Consider the following 23228-nt stretch of genomic DNA (forward strand, 5'->3'; position numbering starts at 1 on the left):
CAGGAAAGGAAAGGGGATGGGGGAGGGGGGCAGTCAACCATCGTCGGCCTTGTGTTCAATCATGAGCCAGGATTGGGAAACCTATTATTCATATTGGGGAGGCAAGAACCATGCAAAATGCTGACAATGGATTTGAAGATAATGATTTGAAAAGGGAGTTGGGGGTAGGAATTTGGGGTGGGAAGCAGTACGGGAACCAGTGCCTCTGGTGAAATTTCCACTCTCATTGATGCGGCTGGGATTTATTCCTGGGTCCCCCTCCCTTTTGTTTTTCTTATCTAACAGACTGGCTGAGAAAACACACAGAGCCGTTAATCGAATTTCCTCCCAGCCGCCATGGCGAGGGGGGATTGCTTGATGCAAACAGGTCGCCATGGCGACAGTGCGAAACAAGATTGCCGGGAACTTGAGCACGAGAAAAAAAAAAAAAAATTCCAGCCCGATTCTTTTGCAAGTGGAAAGGGTGCTAGGGGAGAGGAAAAAAAAGAAAAGAAAAAGAAATGAGGAAACCAACCGTGAGGTATTTAGCACCAATTCTTGAGTGCAGTCGGGCCTTTAGGCTACTGTTTATGGCCCCTCTGAGTTGAGATTATCAGCCTTAGTGCACTGATTAGGACTGTGAATATTTCATAATGGTGGATCAATGCGCATTTGTGATGAGAAAGAAACAGCACTGAAGAACTGCATGTAGGACAGCAGAGCACTGAGGCCATGTTCCCAAGCATTGATGAGGATCCTTCCGTCCTTCTGACCCATGCATGCATATACATGTACAGCATTGCTAGATAAGTGCTTTGATTTTCATGTAGTGTTTTTTGTCCGTCCTTAATTGTACATATTTGTATGTACTTTGATGTGCATGATACATATGAGGTAAACTTTTCCATAAATACAGGGAGTTTTCAATTTATCTTGTAAGGCCTCTTGGTATTCATCGCTAGTGAAAATGTGTAAAGTTGTTGCATCACTGTGTGGCAAATCAGGGTTCCTGCACTTTAAGGACAGTAAAATTCCATGACTTTTCCATCACTTGCCCATGACCAACTTATAAAAATTCAGGACTCAAAAATGCAATTTCTGGGACTATTCGGACTGTTAAAGTTGTGAATAAAATCACCCATATTATGCACTTATTTCTGACACTAGAAATCATACACTGTGTTTGAAAAATTCCAGGACTTTTCCACGCCTTTAGTCATTTTTTTTACAAAATTCCGTGACTTTTCCACGACTTTAGTCATTTTTTACGAAATTCCATGCCTTTTCCAGGCCTGGAAAAGAAAAACAAATTTCCATGAGTTTTCTATGACTTTTGCACGCCGCGGGAATTCTGGGCAATGTACCTTTGTACACATGAAATACACATTTAGCGATTGAATTGTTTTGTCACAGTGTCTGGTGCCCGTACAGTGTGTGTGTGACGGGTTCCCCCCAAATCAGTCTTACACAAAGGCAATGTTTTCAGTTGTTTTTTCTTTTAATTTAGTTCAGAAAGGGCTAAACTGTTCTCTTCATGTTGATATATCGCTCAGTTTGGCATTATGACAAAAATGGACTTTAGCTAAGTGAGTGAGGAATGTTGATGGTTCCTATTGGTTTCCACAGGCCTTCAAGTCAAGAGTGGCTCAGACTGCAAGGACATGGGACTCCCTTTGTTGAAAACTTACATGTGGGTTGGATCCATGGCTGAGCCTGATGAAAGAGCAATTGTTTTGCCAAAAAAAAAAGGAAAAACAATTATGGCAAGAGCCCCGACATCCGTTTGTTTGGTTCAGTGGATTGTTGCTAGGCAACTCTTCAGATTCAAATCATTCGCAACCAATCTGTTCTCTCTTCCCCCCACCTTCACTTTAAGCAACCACTGACCATAAAATTTTACCTCGCAGTCAGAGGCAAATTGGGGTGGTATTCTTGTCCACTCTGCGAGGCAATAAAATTTACTTTATGGCCGTGGAATTAGAAGCCAGAAAGGCAAAGTCGGGTTCAAGTGCATGGACCAAATGGCCTTAGCAGCTGAAAGCAGCTTTTTTTTTCTGGCAGGGCAGGGATACAGCCTCGGGGACCGACATTTCACTCACCACCTAGTTCAAGAGCAGTCAAAACTCTACATGTTTTCCTACAGCAAAAGGGCAAGACCCTCCCTGTTCGGACATGGTATTCCATTAGGTGAGGAAAAAAAATGGCCTTTCAACAGCACAAACTGCTTTATTTGCCAAAAGCCTTTAACGTGTTTGGAAAAACCTGTCAGACCTAAGTGGATGGCAAATTTGAAACAGAAAACCATTCATCTCAGATAAAAATTATCCTTCTACGGGCAAACTGACTCTGATGAGTAGATTTTGGAGTGCTTTTTTAATCTTTTCTTTCTGTCAGGAAAGACTTCGTAAAATCAGACGGCCGAAAGAGCGTACCTCGCCTCTGTTTATTTTACAGCAGTTATCGTGCTGAAACAATGTGATATACAAATGTTCAGAAAGTGTACATGTATGTAGGAACATGTACACGTGTGTCCACATATTCTGTGTTGGTGCTGCTTCAGTTGAAACTATCGAGGGAAGGTGGAGTAAATATTTCCCTGGTCCCTTTCAAAAACAAAAAAATTGCCGCTCTGCACATGTACAGGAGTGTGACTGCACACTATACAAATAACAGCAACGTTCTTCACATGTATGTACATATCAAAACATGCCCCTTACTGTTGACCATGTCAACCACCTACACGTATCGGTAATCAAGTTTTCATTGAGTAACTTTAGAACATTTTGTTTCTCATCTATGTACCGTACAACATATACGTGTACACGTATTGTATGTCCATACAGATGCCAGGTCTGCAGGCTAAAATGCATATTCTGAGAAGGAAATACATGAATACGGTTGAACACGTAACTGCACACACATGGAGAGAGCATAACCCTCCCATCCTTGGAATTGTCACACTTACAGCCCACCAGTTAAAAATAAAAACACCTGCCTGCATTTTTGGTTTTGCTTTTCCTGTCATTTTCATATTAGCTTTACGACACAGGGAAGTGTCACAGACAGGTACAGCCAGTCAGGACAGCTCAATGTCCTCTGCCCCAATGCTGCCACAGTGGGGCACAGCTGGGGGCCCACTCTGGGCAATTTGTCCCAATCTACCCTCATTCCAAAACGCCTTCTTTTCACAGGTGGGGGGCTTGGCACTGACTAGTCCAATGCACAGCATTCATGTAACTTCCATACATGTACATGTACGCGCTCTGGCTGTAATGAATTCCGCCCTGTGCGTACACGAGAAATTATTTTTCTCACCCCAAAACTTAAACTTCTCCTCTAATTACTAGTCAGGTGAAACCCGCACACTATTGCAAAGAAATCAATGCTTTTTAATCCCTGTATGTGACACACAAGGCAAAAGAGTAGTGTGTTGGTAATGGCCTTGCATGAAAACAGGGTTTGTAGTTTTTCCCCTTGACAAGCAACTTCTTTTAAGTTGCTGCTAACAGATCTCATCGCAACTGCACTTTCCACTCATATTTATGTACTGCCCATGTACATTGGACATTAATAAAGCATGAAAATATTGTAGTACTTCAATCTTTAAACAAGAAGAATGACTTCAAAACAAAACAATTTCATCCAAATTCTTTTACTTGTGTCTGAATTGAGTGTCAGTCCACACGGCATGGAATGGGCACTATAACGATTTATTCAAGTTTACGTCCTCAATACTCCACTTTGTAACATCAGCTTCCTGGTTTCGAAAAGAAACGAAAAACTAAACACACAAAAAAAGTTTTGATTCACAGCCATCAAGTTACGCCAGCACGGGAACCTGTTGCTAAGATAAATGGTTGCCAGGCAACCGGCAGCTCCCCTCAGTGACAGCTGGACACATCACCATGGCAACGCAGCAAGGCCAGAGTGACTGGCTGGGACTTCCTGATAGGGTTATCTTAACCGCTGTCTTCCTTTTGCTATGAAACTACTTCCTGAGTACAGAAAAAAAAAATGTTTCCCTCTACAGCTACAACAACACTCCATCCACAATGGAAGAATAACGTCTACATCAGAGCCTCTTGAGAAAAAAAATACTGTGGCTTAGAAATTTCCTGCCAAAAAGCGGCACACAGAGCCACTCCAAATCTTGAACCCCTTAAATCCTTTTTAATATGAACACTGAATGTTCAACCAGGATTTTGTGTGTTTCGAATTGAAAAGCCATTTCCCGAAAAGCCCCAGGACTTTTAGGGGCATAAAGGGCCCCAACCCTTTCCAAAACTAACATCTTGAATTCCTACAAACACTTAATTTCCGCTCATCCAGCATGAAGCTCAACATGCAGAAACAATTCTGGATAGGCTAAAAAACACATGTGAAATCCTGACGCAGTAAAAAAAAAAGAGTAAATGAACTGTGTAACCTCCAAAGTGGCTTTACGCTTCAGACTACATGTATGTACCAGGTGAACCTCAGAATTCCCTAACTTGAAATAATAAAACTTGTTTTGAAAGTTTTGAATGGCTGTACACTACAAATGCCAACTCCTCAGACAACAATAAAGGGTGCACCAATTTTCCACACCTGATATGGCATTGCCAGGTATGCATCACACCCCAACAGGTAGCCCTTTAACTGTAAAATTCACGGTCCAACGAAAATATTTTCAGAGTTATGCCTGTTGGCCTTGAATGCTCTGTGGAAATACATTGTGCCACTTTGCAAATTCATGCAGCGGCACCAGTCAACATTCATCCTCTTTTTTCGTAAAGTTCTCTCTAAAAATACCAAACTTGCCAGGATATGATAAATGACTCCTACAATAACAAATACCTTCAGCATTTACATGTACCGTAGTTACCTTTACAATGTTGTATCGGCTTTTTTTAAAAAAAAAACAGCCATCGCTACTCAGATTTCTGGTCAACACTGGCAAAACATTTCACCCGTTCCCATGGTTTCTCTGGTAACCATGGCCACCATAACTAATATTTTTTGTGTTGTCAGGGAAGATTTCTTAATGCACGAATGCCATGTTGTATTACATGCGTACAACAGCAGAGCATTCAATCATCAGAGATGAGAACTTGAGACAGCTGTCTAACGGCTGATCTGCAGGAAAAGCCTGGCTGATTATGAAACTTGTCCCGCTTTAGAAGCAGCCATTTTAAAAGCAGGAAAGAAGACTGCCACATTTACGTACATGTAGGTTTAGGTTTTGTTTTGTAAAATCTGCCATTTGGTCAAGATTTAAATAATCACTACCCCATGGTTCGATCTGCCCAACTTTATATTTCTTACCATCAAAAAAAGGCATGACACCAGGCTTTAATTTTTCCCCAAAACTTTACACTCAACTGCATTTGTTCATTTCATCACTCAAAACTCTGACCACCTTTGAAAGCACACAGTGACGTCACCCTTCCAAACACTTCTAGGCATACAATCAGAAGGCCAGTCCATTGTTGTTTTGAAGTACCCACAGACTACACAACACACTCTTATCACCATACATGACCTACACTTGGAGAGTGAACCTTTTGCCCTATCCTGGACCTTTTGATAAAAAAGTACACAGGCTAAAGGGAGTTGGTACATGTACCCAGATTCACACATCAAGTAGTATCCACGTTGGCCTATTATCAGCAACGCCATTATACCGCATTGTCCTGAACTTCATTCTGCATTTCTGCAAGCTAATAGCGGGCTGAAGCTATGTCAAACACTTCAATTTTGATTAGTTCGAGTTGCAAACTTATTTCCCAGCCACTTGCTCCGTCACAGGCTGAACTGCTGCAAAGGCCGATTCCTTTTTTTAAGTTGGAAAAAGGGGGGGGGGGACCAAACAAAGCAACAACTGGCAGCTGGAACACAGCGGCCTATGGCCTATCCGGAGTATCACTTAGCAGATTTAAATTGGAGTATTGGACTTGACACTCCAAAGCACATTTGGGTTAATCTCAGCTGATTACAATGTACCGGTATATTGTACCGGTATCTTCCCACAAGTGGGATGGCCAAAAAGGGGGAGCCGTGACACTGAAAAAAACCATGCCACAAGTACCAAGTTAAACTTGGTAAACAGGTAAACTGTCAGTTGGCACAAGTTATTGTCCGACCTGTCATTATGAGATTTTAATCTTTTCTGCCTTGAAAACTACCGCACAGAATGCACGGCAGGAGTTGCCCCAATCCCACTCACATTAAATACCATTTCCCACAATCATCTTCAGCTGACAAAGACGTTCAAATTGGTTGTACATATTCAATTTGCTTCTCCGCTTTGGACAGAAACTCCACAGAGACAGGTTAACAATACTAATGGCCCCATAACAGTGGAGGGGGGGACAGGTGTTAGCAGAACAGTGAAAAGAGTTATTGTGCTATTCATCATCATAACAAAAAATGCACAGAGGTACTACAAGCTGGACGGGGAAAAGAAGAACGGAAGGAGTTTTATTGTGCTGCCCCAGATAGAGAGACTGAGGGAGTGGGGGGGGGAGGAGGAGGACAAAGGTAATTAAATCTTTGCATCTTGGTTTGTTTTTCTGTCGGCATGGCAACACCTCAGAGCAGATGTCCTGCCAGGGGAAGCCTTTGTTTTGCCAGGGCAGGCAGCAGCTGTGCAGCAGGGCTACAAGTGGGCAACAACTGAACAGGGAAATCCAGTCCGACTCCTGAAGGGTCCCCAAGCACCGAACCCAGGAAGTGAAGTGCAGGGTGCCCTGCTCATAACTGTCGGTTTATTACTAATGAATTCTTAAGTTACCTTTTTATTAAGGTTTTGGTAATCAGCAACAGGAGTTACTGAGAATGTGAAACTGAAGCACTCATTGGGGGGGGGGAAATCCCCTGCCGATTGATTTCTAAACTGGATACTTTCAAAACTGTTAGAATTTTAGTTTTAGCCAGGCTGAATAAATATACACTGGGCTATCACATAACAAAGTGGCAGCAAGGCATGCAAAGCCTGGAACACTCTACAAAACCAAAATTTATGCTACCTGACACACACACCGACGATATAATGTGTAGTGCCTTAATGACCAGGTAAATTAATCTTCAAGTGAACTGCAATGGGAAACTTTTCCTATTTTTAAAACATCAGACAGAATGGATGTTAAGGCTTACCAAGCTGATCTGTCCCTTGATTTTGTCCACTTTACGGAAGCATTTGTTGAGCGACAGGTTGTGCCTGACAGAGTTCTTCCAGCCCGTGGGGGCATTGTGGAAGTAGGGAAAGTGGTCCTGTATCCACTGGTAAATGTCTTTAACTGGAAGACGTTTCAGCGGAGAGTCCTCAATGGCCATGAAGATCAGACAGCTGAAGGAAAAGGGTGGCTTGCTGTTGATGTGCCGCTTGGGGTCCACGGGCCCGTCCTGCTCGTCCCCCGCTAGGCCGCCGTACCGGGCCATCACACCTTCGCCGGCGCCGGCAGCATTGTTCTCCTTGGCATGGCCATTCTCCCCTTCATCATCGTCCAGGTTCATGTCCTTGAGCAGGTCGGTGCTGTGCAGCCAGCTCAACGGCCGCAGCTCGTCATCCTCCATGGCACCGCCACCCTTCTCCAGCTTGATGATCTCGGCAAAGCTGCAGTTGCTGCTGCTCAGGTCCATGGGAACCCGGCTACCCAGGGCCCGGGACAGCGTGGCACTGGGGAAGCTCTTGCTCAGGCCTAGTGTTAGGTGTCTCTTCAGCAGACGCTCTGGTTTACGATTGGGCGGCATGGTGGCAGGCTACCACCTATTGCAAAAAAAAAGACAGTCAGATCATAAGATCAAAACCTGAAACACTTTATGTCACTGGCAAACAAATAACAGTAGCTTAATAATTGTGAAGTTCTATTTCAACCAATACAAACCTGCCATTTTAAGATGAGGATCATTTTTCTTTTACTTAAGTTCAGTGCAATGCCAACTGTAACTCAGGCGAGACTGAACACAAACTTTTTCTTCTTGCTGCACGATCAGGGGCAAGCCACCACCAGATTTACATGTGAATACCTTGCTCTGAATATCAATGGAGCCTCATTTGAAATTAACGGTCACTGATTTCTTTTCCTTGCTTGCTCGGGGAAGTTTGGGTAAATGCCTCAACAATGATTCATATTTAGTTCTTTGAGGGCCAAGGTACCCACTCCGCATAGAAATGACGAAGGCCACTTCACGCAAGGCTTGGCCCAAACCTATTTGGGTTTCGCATGCAACAGGTTACAAAACATCCAGTCCCAACAAAGCCAGCCCACGCTTGGTTTTGAAATTCCATTGAAAACCTATTACACGTGCTTCCCTTGACGTACGTTTCTTTTTTAGATTTCCTTCTCCGCTTTGTGCTCCACAAAAAAACCCTCAAATTCCCGGAGTTACCTTGAACACGCTGGGCCACGCTTTGACGCATGCAATCGAAAAATACACCACACTTCTTTTGTTCCAGGTTGAAAACTGCACAAGCCTAAACTGCCATTATCCAATATTCTGTTAGAGCGGCAATAAACGGAATAAGATTGATTACTCTTTGACTCCTTCTGAGGTAGTTCTGACAACTTAGTTTACAAGTGTACATGTTGCACAGTGTTTATATAGCAGGGAATATTTTTCCACATTTCAACTTGACTTCACTTCAAGGTTAACAAAAGACAACCACAAATAATACACCAAAATGTGCAGTTTCTGCATTATTTTATCTAGAATCTGTTCATAATTGCCCGTACAGCAGCAGTCTCCAAACAATAAACACCATCTATACAATGAACATGAAGGTATGTGACATACCATTCAAGTCGAATGAAAGTCTTTCTCTCCTCAATATATGTTTCTATAATATCAGTCCAGAAGTAAAGTTCAGTTATACTTCGAAAAACAGACTAAAATCGAAGCATCCTAGTGCACTGCACAGATTGATGTACATGTACACGTTGTGAAATCCAACAAAGGAAAAGGCACGTACATGTACATGTACAGATTGAGTCTACAATGCTGTACGGCCAACATGTACTGTGAGCTACACAATCCACTGGGCCAGTGCCTGCTGGGTTGCCAAGGAAACGGCTTTTATAAAAAATCAACACATGAATAGTTGCCAGTGCAACTGTTGGCTGACAAAAGGTCTGCCGCCACACCTCAACAAAAAAAGGGGAATTGCAAACAACTCTGGATTTAGAGTCTGACGCCAGCCAACCGAAACATCATAAAACCACAAACACTGGAGAAAAGGAAGGAGTTTCCAGATGGGGGAAAGCTTAATAATACAATAATGGGTATCAGAAGTTGCCATGGTAACACCAGCATGGGACGGAACCTTGGCCAGCTGAACCTGGCAACAGGACAAATTGCAAGCAAGGTGTGTGTGTGTGTGTGCTGGCATCTGCTATGGCAAACTGCCATGGCAAATTGCCATGGCAAACTTTATTAGCAAACTGCAATTCTGGTTGGCAGGTACATGTTACTGTGCAACTCTAATCAACTGCTCCCAGCAATGCCACGTACGAGGTAAATCTGCATGCACAAAGTCTGCACTGAGGAGAGTCCTTTTTCATTTTAGAATTTCCAACATATCTCAAGTGAAACAAGTAGAGACAATTAAGAGGTCAAAGCACTAAACAGCAACAACAAGAAGCAGTGTACTGTCAACAAACCCGAGGTGTAACTAAAAACTACAATGCCTTGGAAGGCATTGCAGGCGGCCTGTGGTCACTCCTGAGAAACTGAAGCCAAACTGATCCTTGTCTTAATCTGTAAGTGTGGACAATACCTGCAAAACATACAGCCAAATCTTACACCAGTTTTAACTCCATGCCAGAACAGCCAGTTTGAAACCAGAACAAACTTTCTTTCACAGCTAAAACAGCTCCTGTACACATGTACATGACATGTACAACATGTATGCTCCAATAACCTCAACAACAGATCGCTTTGTTGCAGGTGCTGCAAGAATGAAGCCAATTCAAGCTGGATTAATTTGGTATCAAAGTTTAGCTCTAAATCCAATGAGCAAAACCTATGCTTTATGGCACAATAGTTGTTTGCGGAGGTGGCTTGAGTTGGTTCATCCTTGAGCTGCGCCTGGTTTGACAAAGATTAAACAAGCTTTCACTATTTCAAACCTACACTGATATAGGGGTAAAACAAACTGGCCAGCCTCCCCCAAAGAAAAAAGTTTGATTTCTGTTTTAAAGAGCTGGTGTCAATAAGGGCTCATGCGCCTAAGAAACTATGGAAGATAACAAGAGCTGAGCAAGAGAAATGAATTCATGGCAGCAAGGGGAAGCACTTGAGGGTGTGACCTCAATTTGCTTGTTCCAAACCAAATCATCTGTTTATCTTATTTATTTCCTGTTAAAAATCCTCAATGACAGCAAACAGCCAACTAGGGGTTGCAAGCACAGCTGTACAAAAATGAAAGTGAAGTGCATATGAGTCTTGATTGGTCCACAAAGTACCTGAAATGGTCAATACACAGATAAAATATGTATTCTTCAAAATGATATCTTAAACCATGGGTACACTACCACGTAAATGTTTGAAAGTAAAGCTAGACGGAAACATATAACACTATTCATATACACTGAAGTGTCTTCATTTGCAAACTGGCCATATTAACCTCAATTAATGCGGGTAGTGGCTTTCTCATTAAGTGATTCGTGGCCAAAGAATACCTTGTTATCATGAGCATACATATACATGTAACAGATTTCACATCCGCAAATCCCAACAACTACATGTACATCTGCATTTCACACGAAGAGCACAATTTGCACCATCATGCAGCCACGCTGAACAGCGCGCATGCATGTATCGGCTATATACATGTATACGCCCATCTGACTCCCAATCAAGCACAGGAAATTAAGAGGAATACAGGAGTACGAGTACGACAAGATGTCAGGGGAGACAGATGTTTCATAGCAAGCAGACCGTGTCATAACAAGTGGGCCATCCATCCGACTCTGGGCCCAGAAATACATCTGCATCAGCTTTCTCCCGCTGTAGGCCCACATCGAGATGGCAAGGAAGTCGGCGATTATCACTGGCTGTCCAGATCAAGAGATGAGAAATGCAAAGGAACATTTTCGCCTCCCACCAACAAAAACACAAAGACTTTAAGTCCCCTCTTTTAGCGAATATACTCTTTTTCTTTGTTTTGTTTTGGGGTTTTTTTGGTGAACAGTACAACAGCATCATTGAGGGATACAACAGGCTGGGAACCAACAGTTTAGCTATAAAGTGCGACATTGCCAATTTTTTAAAATAATTTAGCCAACAGAATCCCAGAACCAGAACACATTTTTTTGAAAATTTATCCAACAGAATCCCAGAACCAGAACACAATTATTAAGGGCCTTGAGATCAAATAACTGAGATGTTGGAAATCGGTAGACACGGCAGGGCTTTGGAAAAAAAATCAGGTTTCACTTCCACAAGTGTGTACAAAGCTCAGACAGGTTTAGGTGTTTGTCGAGTGGCAAAAAGTGTAGTGCATGCACACTATACACACATGCACATGTGCAATTTGCATGTTTTTATTTCAAAAAGAATAGGGTACAAGATGACTTGGTGATACTCCTCCAGGTTTAACAAGCTGCTTCTACCTCCAAGAGTTGTCAACACAACAGCCAATTAGGCTGGCTTCCTGTTTGCATAGGGGAAAATTAATCACTGCCCAGATCCAATAATCTGTGTATACATTAAAGGGCTGGACAAGGGGAACCATACTCCAGCCACGTCCTCCCTGGCAGCAATAATGAATCAAAGTAGAAGTGATTTGAGGCAATAATTACACACGCAGACAATCCTTTTTAATTTAGCAAATGGCCACATCCCTCCAATCCAATCCCATTTGAAAAGGAGTCCACGCCGGGAAGTGTACGAGCCCAGAAAAAAAAACAGTCTGGCATTCTGGGGCCTATGCCTGGGGAAAGCATCTGTTGCCATGGCAACATTTAAGCTCCAGTTCAGGGCCAGGCAACCTGCCAGCTAGGCACATTTTTTCCCCTCCGTCAGTACCTCTCTTTGTCCTATCTAAGGCTGCTTCTCTGCTGAACAATGCACAGGACTTAAGAGGTGATCCAGCATATGGTACTCCTTCCCAAATTTGGCAACAACCCATGCATCTGCAGGTCTTGATGGGATTTCCTTGTGCTGTCAGGCTTTCGTTGGTTTTTTTCTCACACCAACATGATTTTTCTCAACATAAATGTCAGGACTCGCATTTCCATTTAAATGACCATGACAGCATATCCAACACATGTTGCTGCATATGTAACATTGTACGCATGCACGGTCCCGTATCACGTCCTTTGGCTGCATTCAGTCAAGCTGAACTGGTAATGTATGCACACCAACAACCTTCTGCCGTGCCATATTTTTAATTATGTTGATAATTACACCGTGTTGTTTGATGAATTTTTGAATTTTAATATGTTGAAACCCTGAACACATGAGTGGTTCAGACCATGCAGTTGTAAACTGCAACTTGCCTATTTTCTGGGAGAACTTTTACAAATGCACACAGAAATACACACACCAATGCCTACAGTTCTTACTGTAGATCAACTCACGGACTTAATATTAGTTGCAAGTTTCATTTGTATTATAAATTGGTAGAGATCAGCATTGAGTGCTACATGTGCTTGTGCTAGCGTATGTTTTTAAGTGAGCAATCAAATGGATTTTTACTATATGGTATATTTCATGCTGCGCATATAACAATGATTATTAATCGATCGATCAATCAATCAAGAAAAATATGTGTCAAAATGAGCCTTGAACACTTCATATAGCCAAAAAAGCCAGCTACTTTAGCTTGATTTTGATAAACCTGTTTTCAATTCGGACAAGCCTTAGGTGACTGGCAATTAAATGAAGATTCTCCAATCTCCATCAATGTGCAATAAGCTGAAAGATGCCAGCTACGTGTACATGTAGTTGTGCCCTTTCGCTCCTACCTATTGCCAGTTATGGCTTAATGTCTTAGATACCGATCTAGGCCATGAAACCACACTTAGGTTAAAATTTCAAAGTGGCTTTAGTTGCTTTACATCACAATTTCATTTGAACACAAATAGTGAACCACTGGGTTTGGAGCACAGTTGGGTTTTGCTGGATTCTTCACAAATCTTTGGCACCATCTGGTGGCTGAAAACATTTCTATTGTATCATCTTCAAATGGTCTGCAGTCTCCAAACTGCAGTCACATTTACACAGCAATGACCTCACTCCTTATAGCTGCAGTAGCATATGGAAATGCGAGAAGAGCAACGACAGATGACCCATCGTGGCTGTCAAATGAGATGACGTCCATAAACATTCCAGCAGATAGCTGGATCATACTGCGCAAGGGATTCACATATGACACATGTACGTGTTCACAGGCCTTCATTGCACTAGCTGAACTGGGCAAAAGTACATGCAATTGTGTAACGTAAAGGTGTTACAGCCCACTTAGGATGAACAAAGTAGTATTATTGTATGACCTATGTCAGGCTACATGTATGTGTATAATAACTTTGTTGCTTGTCCAAGTCAGGTGCTCTGCTACAAGCTGGAAAAGAATAAGTCCCTTACTGGAATTAAACACAGTACAGGTTTTAACAAAAACCAGTACTAAAAGATCACTGACTGAAATGCCAGACAATATTAGAAAAAAAATTGGGTGTGTTGAGTGAAAGGAAAATCCTTTTGTTTTATTGTCCTGAGTAGCCAGGCTGTGTGGACAGGTTGTAATCAGCACAATTCATACTGTGAATGCTGGTATGGTGTCTAGAATCAGTGAACTACACAATTAAAGTAAGTACTTGGCAAAGGGAATGAGTAAATTGAGGCAATTCAAACAGAAAAATGGCTCGGGGAAGAGGAATAACGAGTTGACCTCTTTGTCAACCATTTCTAGGAGATGAATGCTTCCTTCACTGCAAAGCACTTCAGGATGAGCCGTGGACCTATATTAACTGATCCGCTTCCCAACATCTCATGGGACCTCGGTGATACAGTGGTGATATAATTACTCTTCTCACATTAAAGAAATGAGATAATAATCTTATTTTTTGGCTGGGCATCCCTTGGGGAAATGACAAGCTGACTCAGGGCACCTCCAGAGGGCCGTAAAGCCAGAATTTTAAGTAATTACTGTAAGTTCTCTGAGGAGCAACCTATATGTAGGTCTTTGGAAAGCGGCCCAAAGATGGTATTTATGGGTTAAAATTTAAGCAAGGGTCCCCAGTGAAGTCCTTCTGCATTTTTTTTCTCTTCAGCAAATCGGGTTAGTCGTTGAACTTAGAGCTGCGGATAAACTCTGCTCCTGAGTGATGATGTTGGTCTGGAATTGTTATATCGTCTCCTTAATCAGTTCATACATGCATCTCAAGACATCTGCTACAATTAAGGGTCTAGGCTAGACTCTGGTCATTTTGCGAACACTTTAAACCTGTGATTACATACAAAAAATACGTGCCACACATGTACAGCAAATTACAGACCAGAGAGAGTTTTTTCCAGATACAACACCAGACACATCAAGTGATCTACCTGTACACCGTCATGCATGTACACAGTTGGACAACTTTTATTTCTACCGAAAACACTCTGTTGCACAAACTTGATTTCTGCATTTTTGTTCTGACACTGAGAGTGAAGTTGAAATACCACTCATAAATACTTCAGACAGTTTAGCCATTACTATTGGTGAACAACCCGTTTAAAACACTCGCTGGCTGTGTGCCAACACCATAATATGGCAACAGGGGTGTTTGAAATAAAAGGGAGAGAAATTGTTGAAAAGAATCATTGGAAACTGGTACTTTTTAAACTTGTTTGGACTTTCGTACCAGAAAGGTATCCACAAATGGGAATTAACAATAACAAAATGTTCTTTTTGGTATTCAGTTACATGTTTCGGTACAGCAATTACACATAGCCTTCAATCAAGTGAAGTGGGAGGGAGGTCCATTGTTTAATTCGATATGCAGCCAGAACGTGTACCAGTTCACACGATTTGCAAATGCTCAAACTGCGCACAGTATAATCCCAGCATATTTTATACATGTACATACACTGCCATGCTACTATACATGTACATGTATGCTACCGTTGCTACTGAATGTGTACACCCCAATGAAGACAATTTTGTGTATACTAAGTAAAGGGCCTTTGTTTATATGACTCGTTTCTAAATATGGTTCATGGAATTTCAACATGCTGGTACTCCCATCTGTTTGGTCTAGCTGAATCAAGATACTGTAAATGCACAGGCAATTACAGTGGAGCTGTACGTGTATGGTGGGCAGGGTTATTGTTACCATTGTTCAAGCTGGTACATGTAAATGCAAGCCGTAATATTGCTCTTCTAACATGATATATACTATGCTCACGTGTGTTCAGATTGTTTAGAATGATGGAAATCAGTCATTTGTTCTTTTTTTTTTCATTTTAATCAGTCATAATTTTTTTGTAACAGTACAAAGTGCTTCTCTGTGCAAATAAAGGTTAACCACATCTTTCTATGCGTCGTAATGGCCGGGGAGACAAATACCAAACTTTCGTCGGACACGTTTTAATGCACACCTCAAGCTCTGTGCAAAATTGCTGGAAGGAACTGTATGAACAATAAGTTACTACTCGGCAACCCTTCCAACAGCCAATGTTGACAGCATAAGTGCATCTAATGAAGTTGTTTATCACATTTTTCTACACAACGCTCATGAAGAAAAACCCCAACTTTGGTCAAGTGCACAACATTTCGCCCACTTTACGAGCTAACATACACTCCGCAAGCATGCACATTCCAATTACCAGTATCAAGGGAAAAAAAAACATTTTGATAAACACTTTTTCTTTCTCGGGTACATGTAACATGTCGACACAAATACTCACAGAAGTTGTGGAAAGGACAAGCCATGTCCCCCAAAAGAGATTCCAACCCTCACAAACAGCGGCGGTATAAAAGTATTCCTGAATCAAAAACAAGCTTCCTCAAGTGCACAAACACCACTGCGGCATTGGAGCCATGTTATCTGCTAAGGCTGTGTATATCCATTATCTCAGTCCTGGCTTGCATTTTCGCTTGGCCTGCATCACAGTCACTCACACAAACATACATACGTTGGTTTGATCGGAGTTCAGGCGTATGACTATCACGCAAATTATCTGTGTTGGGACGCTTCCTCCTCCGGCTCCCAGCCAGAGATCCCGGCTGGAGACTTGACTCATCAAAGTATGACAAGTGCCAATGAAACGGTCACACTGATTGGCCCACTTGTTGTCAAGGTGACACTGCAATTACCCACGCCTAATGGAAGTGCAGTACCTTGTGAGAGCAGCATAAGGCCGTATATAGTGCCCGGCTGGGCAGGCTATTCATAGTTACACTACCTACATGTACTGTATAAGTGAGAGACTGAGCACGAACTGACGGGTGAGAATGCATACATGCAGCTTAACACAGACATGGAAAGAAAAGGAAGTGGTTTTTTATTGGCAGGATCCTGCTAATTCACTTATGCAAATTATCCATCCAAAAATGCCAGTGAGAACAATATTTTGAGCCAGCCATGCACACTGCAATGCATCCATTCACATATATACATGTAGGTACAATCTGCCCACGGACCAATCATCTTGACGCTTTTATGAACCCAATGCTCAGCATTCTCTGCATGTACCTGCAACTTTTCTTGGCTTTGCCATTGCTATGGAGATATGTTAAACAGCTACAGCTGCCTGTGAGATAACATTTGCATCTGAATTTGCTTAACTCAGTTTAGTCAATTATCAGTGAACAATTACTGACAAGAGACAGCCAACAACAGAAATTAAAATGCACATCATTAACATCATGCTCGGTGTAGATTTAGTCACGAAGGAAAGTACATGTTTGCATTCTAAAGCTAGCAATGTCAACCAATTATGAACATGTCAATATTGATCAAATTCCTGCAAACATGCAGACTTTACAACGCACTATGAAACTCAAACACAGCATGTTGCTACCCGGAAAATTCATCATGCATATTCGTAACAGTTAGTAATTAACGGGTAGCAGCAATTCACTTTTCTTAGACACAATTTTTCGGCAACTACTACATCCTCTTCTTCAATGCATCAGAACTGCCTGACTTATCTCTGCAAGTTTAAATGTGTTGAAATTAAAAGAGCACTTGACCATTCAAATTGTCCATACCCTCCTGGACAACTATAAGGTCACTGTTGGTGCAGGGTTGATGTGATGTCATCCAGGAAAGACAGGGTCTAGTGCATGCCCATTGCTTATTCTGTTCAAATTGAGAACCCAGAATTTACTCACTGAGAACATCCCGAGAAAGGTTTACCTGTTCGCTAACTGCCAATTTGCCATAGTTTATGCAACAATGAATCACCAAAACAGAGAATTTTTAAGCAAACAAAATCTAATAAAAAGTCAGCATTTTTTCGTACACAAACCATTGTACATGGAGGTTTTCTTCCCAGGATGACATCCCAGTTTTGCTCATGCATAGAGAAATAATCATTAGCATAAAAACAGACAGGCAGCAAAGTCACCTTTAAAGTAGTGAAACAATGATTGAAAATGGGATTAACTAAGACACAAAGGTGCATTTTGGAGTTTTGCATTCGACAAAATGCACCATGCAGGCTCTTTAAAAATACCTACTTCTTACTTTTTAATTAAATTGGACAGAGCAACCGTGGTGACTATCAAGTAACACAGTGAATTGGTGACACATGAGTGTGTGTACATGTAAGTGTGCACAAGCGTTGACTTTCGGTTTACTGAATTCTATGATCTGCTAACCTATCGGGACTGTCTTCTTAATACTGAGGTGTTGTTGTTTTAAATAATCATGGTTGTGTAAGCAGAAATGAAAGTGCATAGTGTACACGTACGCATGGCACACAGTGTACAAATTATATATGCCCTACAACTTTCAGAGCACACGGCGATCTGATTTGAGCCATTCTACACTACAAGATGATGGCTCTTTGCTCCAGTAATGAGAAAGTGGCAACGACTGTAATAAGTGTTCCATGAGTACTTTGGAGTAATTCCACATGTGCAGGTACATGTACATGTACATAAAAAGCTCTCTTATACAGGTACCTCGTAGTTTCTTTTCCTTTCAAGCACAAAGACACAGCTTGGCATTTCTTGCACTAACCCGCACCCAGAGTGTTGGGCATAATTTTAACTGAACTTTAAGTGTAATTTCAGGCAGGCCGTATGATTTGATGACAGCAATTGTGAATAGTTTCATTACAAGGGAAACATCAATTATAATATATTTTTTTTTTCATAACTATTTCTAAATCTATTCATTTCAAGTCCTGTTACAACTTGTAACCAGTTTTTCAGCTCTAAATTTTGTTTTACAATATTTTTACATGAATTCCTTATTAAAGTAAACTCATTTTTCTGTGCAAAAGGTACACGTACGATAGAACATTAAACAATTCATTAACTTTCAAATATATGCATTTGCTGAAGCATGTTATGAATACACATAATGCAAGTAACAGAAATTCTATGTAAGCAGCGGATTGTGTATGACTCAACAGGACTGTGTCTTTGTCTTAATGCATATTTAAATTCAATTGCAGGGAAAGAAGAGCACATTGTCAAAGAGGAGGAGTTGGTAACCCTAGTTAGCAAAATGCCACAGGCGAGAAGGCACCAAGAGAGAGACAACAGGGTACCCGTCACGAGAAATGCGTGGATTATATACACTGCACGACCCCGACAACCCCTTCAACCAATGCAGGCAACTTACAGGGGTGGGAAATCGGACACGCCTCACCGAGTCCTAGTCCCGCAGAAGAATATCTATCAAATCAGTGAAAGACGGCCCAGGGGGTCATTTGAAGCGGAGACTAGGGCTGCGATGCATCGTTGAGCCTTCTCTGCCTCCGTCAACCACACTGACTCCAAGATGGGTCGGCGTGGTACGAGATGAAGCAACAGACAGTGGAGAGAGTCAGGAGGAGAGTAAAAAAGAAAAAAAAAAAAAAAACATGTGCTCGAGTGTTCCCCTGACATGTTTGCTGATTCAATTCCGTTGATTGCTTGAAGCACTGGACAGCATGTATCTCCGAGTATGAGAGTAAACAACGTGTTGATTTGGATGGAGAGGAGAGAACCGTGAGCTGCTGTATCAACTGACAATGACCGCTGCGTCTTGTACAGCACATCCGCATTTTGATATCCGTGTGTACAAAAGGGATTCATCATCAGTGAAGTGGTTTATATGCACATCTTTCCACTGAGACAAATTTATTGAAGTTTCATTTACTTGAACACTTCAAGATCATCAATCATGTGTGCAGATTTACATTTTATGAACACTAAATGCCTTTATCATTAGGTCAAAGTACGTTTTTTTCCCTTTTTGTTGAAGTAAAGCAATGAGCAGAAAACGACCAAAACTTGAAGGCGAGGACCTCCATGTGATGTAAATTTCTATCCAAAAAAATGTCGCTTTCAACTACTTTGAATGCCATGCTTACTGTGTCTGATCAGCCAAATTCAATTTTGATTGTAACAAAATTGGATTACAGTTGAAATCAGCATGTGTGACCTGTGGCCTTGCCAAGCTTCTGATCTACAACGGAAAAAAAATCCTCTTCCAAATTATCCCACATTGCCTTGCAGAGTACCTCGTTCAAACCCACAGAAAAAAAAAACTCAGACAATTGCCACTGCTGCTGTCCCTTTAGTGAGTCACTCTGATTGACCATCCTCATCATATAAGAATGCGAGACCGGAGACACGCTTCACGACAATCCACCTCGGTCTTGTCCGGCCAGTGATGGGCCTGTATTGAAAACTTGGCAGTTCTGCGTCTTTCTCTTGCGCTCCCCATCGCTCCCACCCCCCAAATCAATAATTACTCCATATCGGAGCTGGCCGTTCCAAAGGCGTGCATCAAATGCCTGCTTAATCAGAGTTGTCTCACACTGGGGCATTCCTGCCCTGCTCGCAACAATCAACAGCCCCGCCGGCTCCTTGATGACTAACATTGCAATCCCGGCTACAAAATTCTTCTCCCGTTAAATTTTTTTCTTCCCCTCCCCCCTTACCTGTTGTAGTGATGACACTTAGCCGAGATGCTGGCCTTTCAACGATTTGATTTGTTTTGGGGGTATTTTTTCCATTTTCCTAATCAAGTTGAATCAATCTAAATGAAATTTACTGGAGCAAAATTAAGCACAGCCATAGTGCATCATTTCTTTAGGTACCATTCTTCAGGAAACCGAGATCGAGATCAAATGTACATGTACATATTTGAAATAAAAACATCAATCCCAAGGAATTCCTGTTTTTTCCCAATAAAGTAACAGAATTTTTCGTGCAAGTAAAGTAGGTTTCACTAACTTTGGTAGAAACATAAAAGTTTACTTAATTGATCAACTAATTAGTAACTCCATTTGTACACTTTAGACCCTACAGTGTACTGCAGGTACAGTGTTTAGTTCAAAGCTACAATTCAGTTCAAACTACAGTATTACCCCATTAGCACATTAGGAGAAATATCGCTTTCAATAAATTCTTAGTGCAATTAAAAAAATCCACATAACAATGGGTAAAGAATATCCGAATATTAAAGGGCTGCATAAACGGACATGTGACCCACAGTTAATTACCCTCATTGGTTGCATTTATGCCAATATACATGCCATTCCAATTCATTAATAAAACAATTTTTTTCCTCACTGTACACTGCACAATACAAGAGGTTACTTGGTAAACCCTACACCAAATTCTCTCTCTAGGAAAACACAATCTCATGATGACACACAGTTACATGTAATGTAGTTTATCACTGAGACCACAGGAGCTTCCAAGTGAGAGAACAAATATAGCACAATTAACTTTGGCTGACAGAAATAGCACAACTTTGGCCACAAATAGTCAGGGAGTTTTCAATAAGCCCTGCAAAATATAAGCAGTGAACAAAAAAGCTTTTCAGAGCTCTCCTGCTTCACAATACCCACATCATGCACACAGACTGGGTTGACTCTGAGGAGATGCAGCTCAAGCCCTGTGCTTGGTCAGTCACATTTTGCCTTGAAATTGGAATGGAGAGAAAATTGTTTACCACTGACACAAACACAGTAATTCTAGTGTCATGGGCACTGAACACATGGATCCTTTCTCAACAATTCAATAGAGCCTGAAAGTTGACCCCTGACAGCGTGCTCCCAGAACCCTTGGACAGGAAAAATAACGTGCAAAGATTTTAGAAGTTGTAATATTTTTTCGTTCAGTTTCTTCTTAAAAAAATCCAACTTGGAAAAGGGCTTTTGAAAAAAATTTGCTCGTATATCAATTTATAGAATCTGAAAAATTACCTGACCTAAAAGAGAAATACATGTATCCTGCCGAAAATTGGCCCATAACTTCCGAAAATCTAAAATACATGAAGAACAGTGTAATGCGGCAGTCTCGTACGCAGATGGACATTTACAATTTGCAATTTTATGGTAGTCTGTGGGTAAAAGCCAAAATAAAAACAGATCAAAATATTTTAAACACTTTTACAATTTATAAGGTAATAAACATGAAGCAATATTCTACTTTTACAAAAAATTCTAATATTTTATTTAACCTTTGCCGACAACAACTGCGAGATGTCAACTCAACAGAATCTGGAACCCATCGACTGCGGGTAGGTCAATCTTTGCAAAGTGGTACAATCTCGTTTTCAAGAAAGCACTGCTTGTAAAAACAAATGTGCATGAACAAGGAGACCTAGGTACGATATGGCCAAACGTGAAAGGCCGTCAATAAAATTTGTTTTTTACCCATCTGCAGGTGTCTTTTCCAAAATATTACTTGAGGAAGACAAAGGTAAAATTCCAACATGAGTGTTTCATGGGGTGGTTTCAATAAGGAATTATTCTTCCAAAAATTATCGAATGTGATAGGACAGCTCAACGTAAAATCCCCATAGGCAGACTGCGCGAGGGTTCCGGAAGCTTGCTGTGTAACCTTTTACTTTCAGGATCTGTTGCCATTCTTCGAGCGAACAATAAAAATAAAGTGGCCTCAATCCAATTTGTGCTGAGCTATCCTGGTCAACAACTCCACGCTGAAACATCCGAAAGAAACAGTGCCACAGTCTGAATCCACCAGAAATAATACTGAGGTTTGGGACTGTGAGTTGAATGTAGCAGGCCAAGCAGTGTTAAACAAATGTGACACTGATTTTCTTCTGTTGCCGAACAGTTTCAAATGACAGATCAGAACAGGACAATCAGCTCTGCATGCATAATGATCTGTGGCTGATAATTTCCTTTGTCTCTGCTTTTGATAAAGTCACAGTCCTACTTAATTAATAACGAGCAAAGGGGATGCTGAAGTTAACCATTATAGGCACTTGAAAAGAGAAAACCATTGGAACAAAATCATCAAACTGTGACTGATTTGTTGTTTTCAGAAAACAATTATTTGCAAGAATGAGAGATTTTTCTGTTTGAACGAGAAGTCATTTTTTATAGGGTGGACAAAATAACAAAATTCTAAATCACTTTGCCTGACAATTATGAATCTTGGCGGGATTATTGGCCAGAGGGACTTCACATACATGTATGTACTTCTCAATCAGTCAAGCTTATCGAGAAATGACTTCAAATCTCAATGAAAATGTGTTACACTAGGATGACCCCCCACTTTTTGCCGGGCCTATAATGGGGTGGGGCTTAATGGATCAGCCAATTAATGGCTGACGCTTGATGGTTTCACAACTGGCCCCCTCCCACTTTGAAAATTGTTCCGCCGCCGCTGACGTGTTACAATGATTGTTCTACACCAAAACCAACTGTTGAACATTCAGAATGAACAAACAAACATGAACAAACAAACAAACAATGATTGTTCTACACCAAAACCAACTGTTGAACATTCAGAATGAACAAACAAACACGTATAGTGTATACTGCACCTGTAGTGATGAAAATATCAACCTAAATTTAAGCCTTGTGATGCAATCAAAGTTTAGGGGGGGAGCGGTTCTTTCCTCGCGCTGCACCAATGCGGCCCAAGTTCGAGTCCCAACTTGGCCCAGGCTTTAAGTGCATTTGGTTTCCAGTTTTGCTCTCACAGGTTTTCTCTGGGTACTCTGGTTTCCTCTTGCCTCTAAAACTGGACCTTCTTTTCTGATGCTGTAATGTGATGCTGATTAATAAAGGTTATAAGTAAACGTATAGTTACTGGCACAAATAGCCCGAGTAGCTGAAAGCACCATTAAAACAAAATAACA

General features: G+C 41.4%; 1 protein-coding gene across 5 annotated transcripts in view; it reads right to left on the reverse strand.

The window, feature by feature from the left end:
* LOC110990117 (forkhead box protein N3-like) overlaps positions 1-23228 on the reverse strand; it is a 75769-nt gene that overhangs the window by 32885 nt on the left and 19656 nt on the right. For 3 of the 5 annotated variants that reach the window (XM_022254958.2, XM_022254962.2, XM_022254961.2), the window contains one exon: positions 7114-7726. In XM_022254958.2, coding sequence (XP_022110650.2) covers positions 7114-7710 — 597 coding nt within the window. In that variant the 5' untranslated portion in view covers positions 7711-7726. Of the gene's footprint in view, positions 1-7113; positions 7727-7844; positions 7998-15849; positions 16216-23228 lie in introns of those variants that run through there. The other 2 variants (XM_022254960.2, XM_022254957.2) reach the window with 2 other exon arrangements.

The sequence above is a fragment of the Acanthaster planci genome, linkage group LG01, assembly GCF_054643075.1.
Source record: "Acanthaster planci isolate LZ-2023a linkage group LG01, COTS_SCS, whole genome shotgun sequence".
Taxonomy (NCBI): Eukaryota; Metazoa; Echinodermata; class Asteroidea; order Valvatida; family Acanthasteridae; genus Acanthaster; species Acanthaster planci.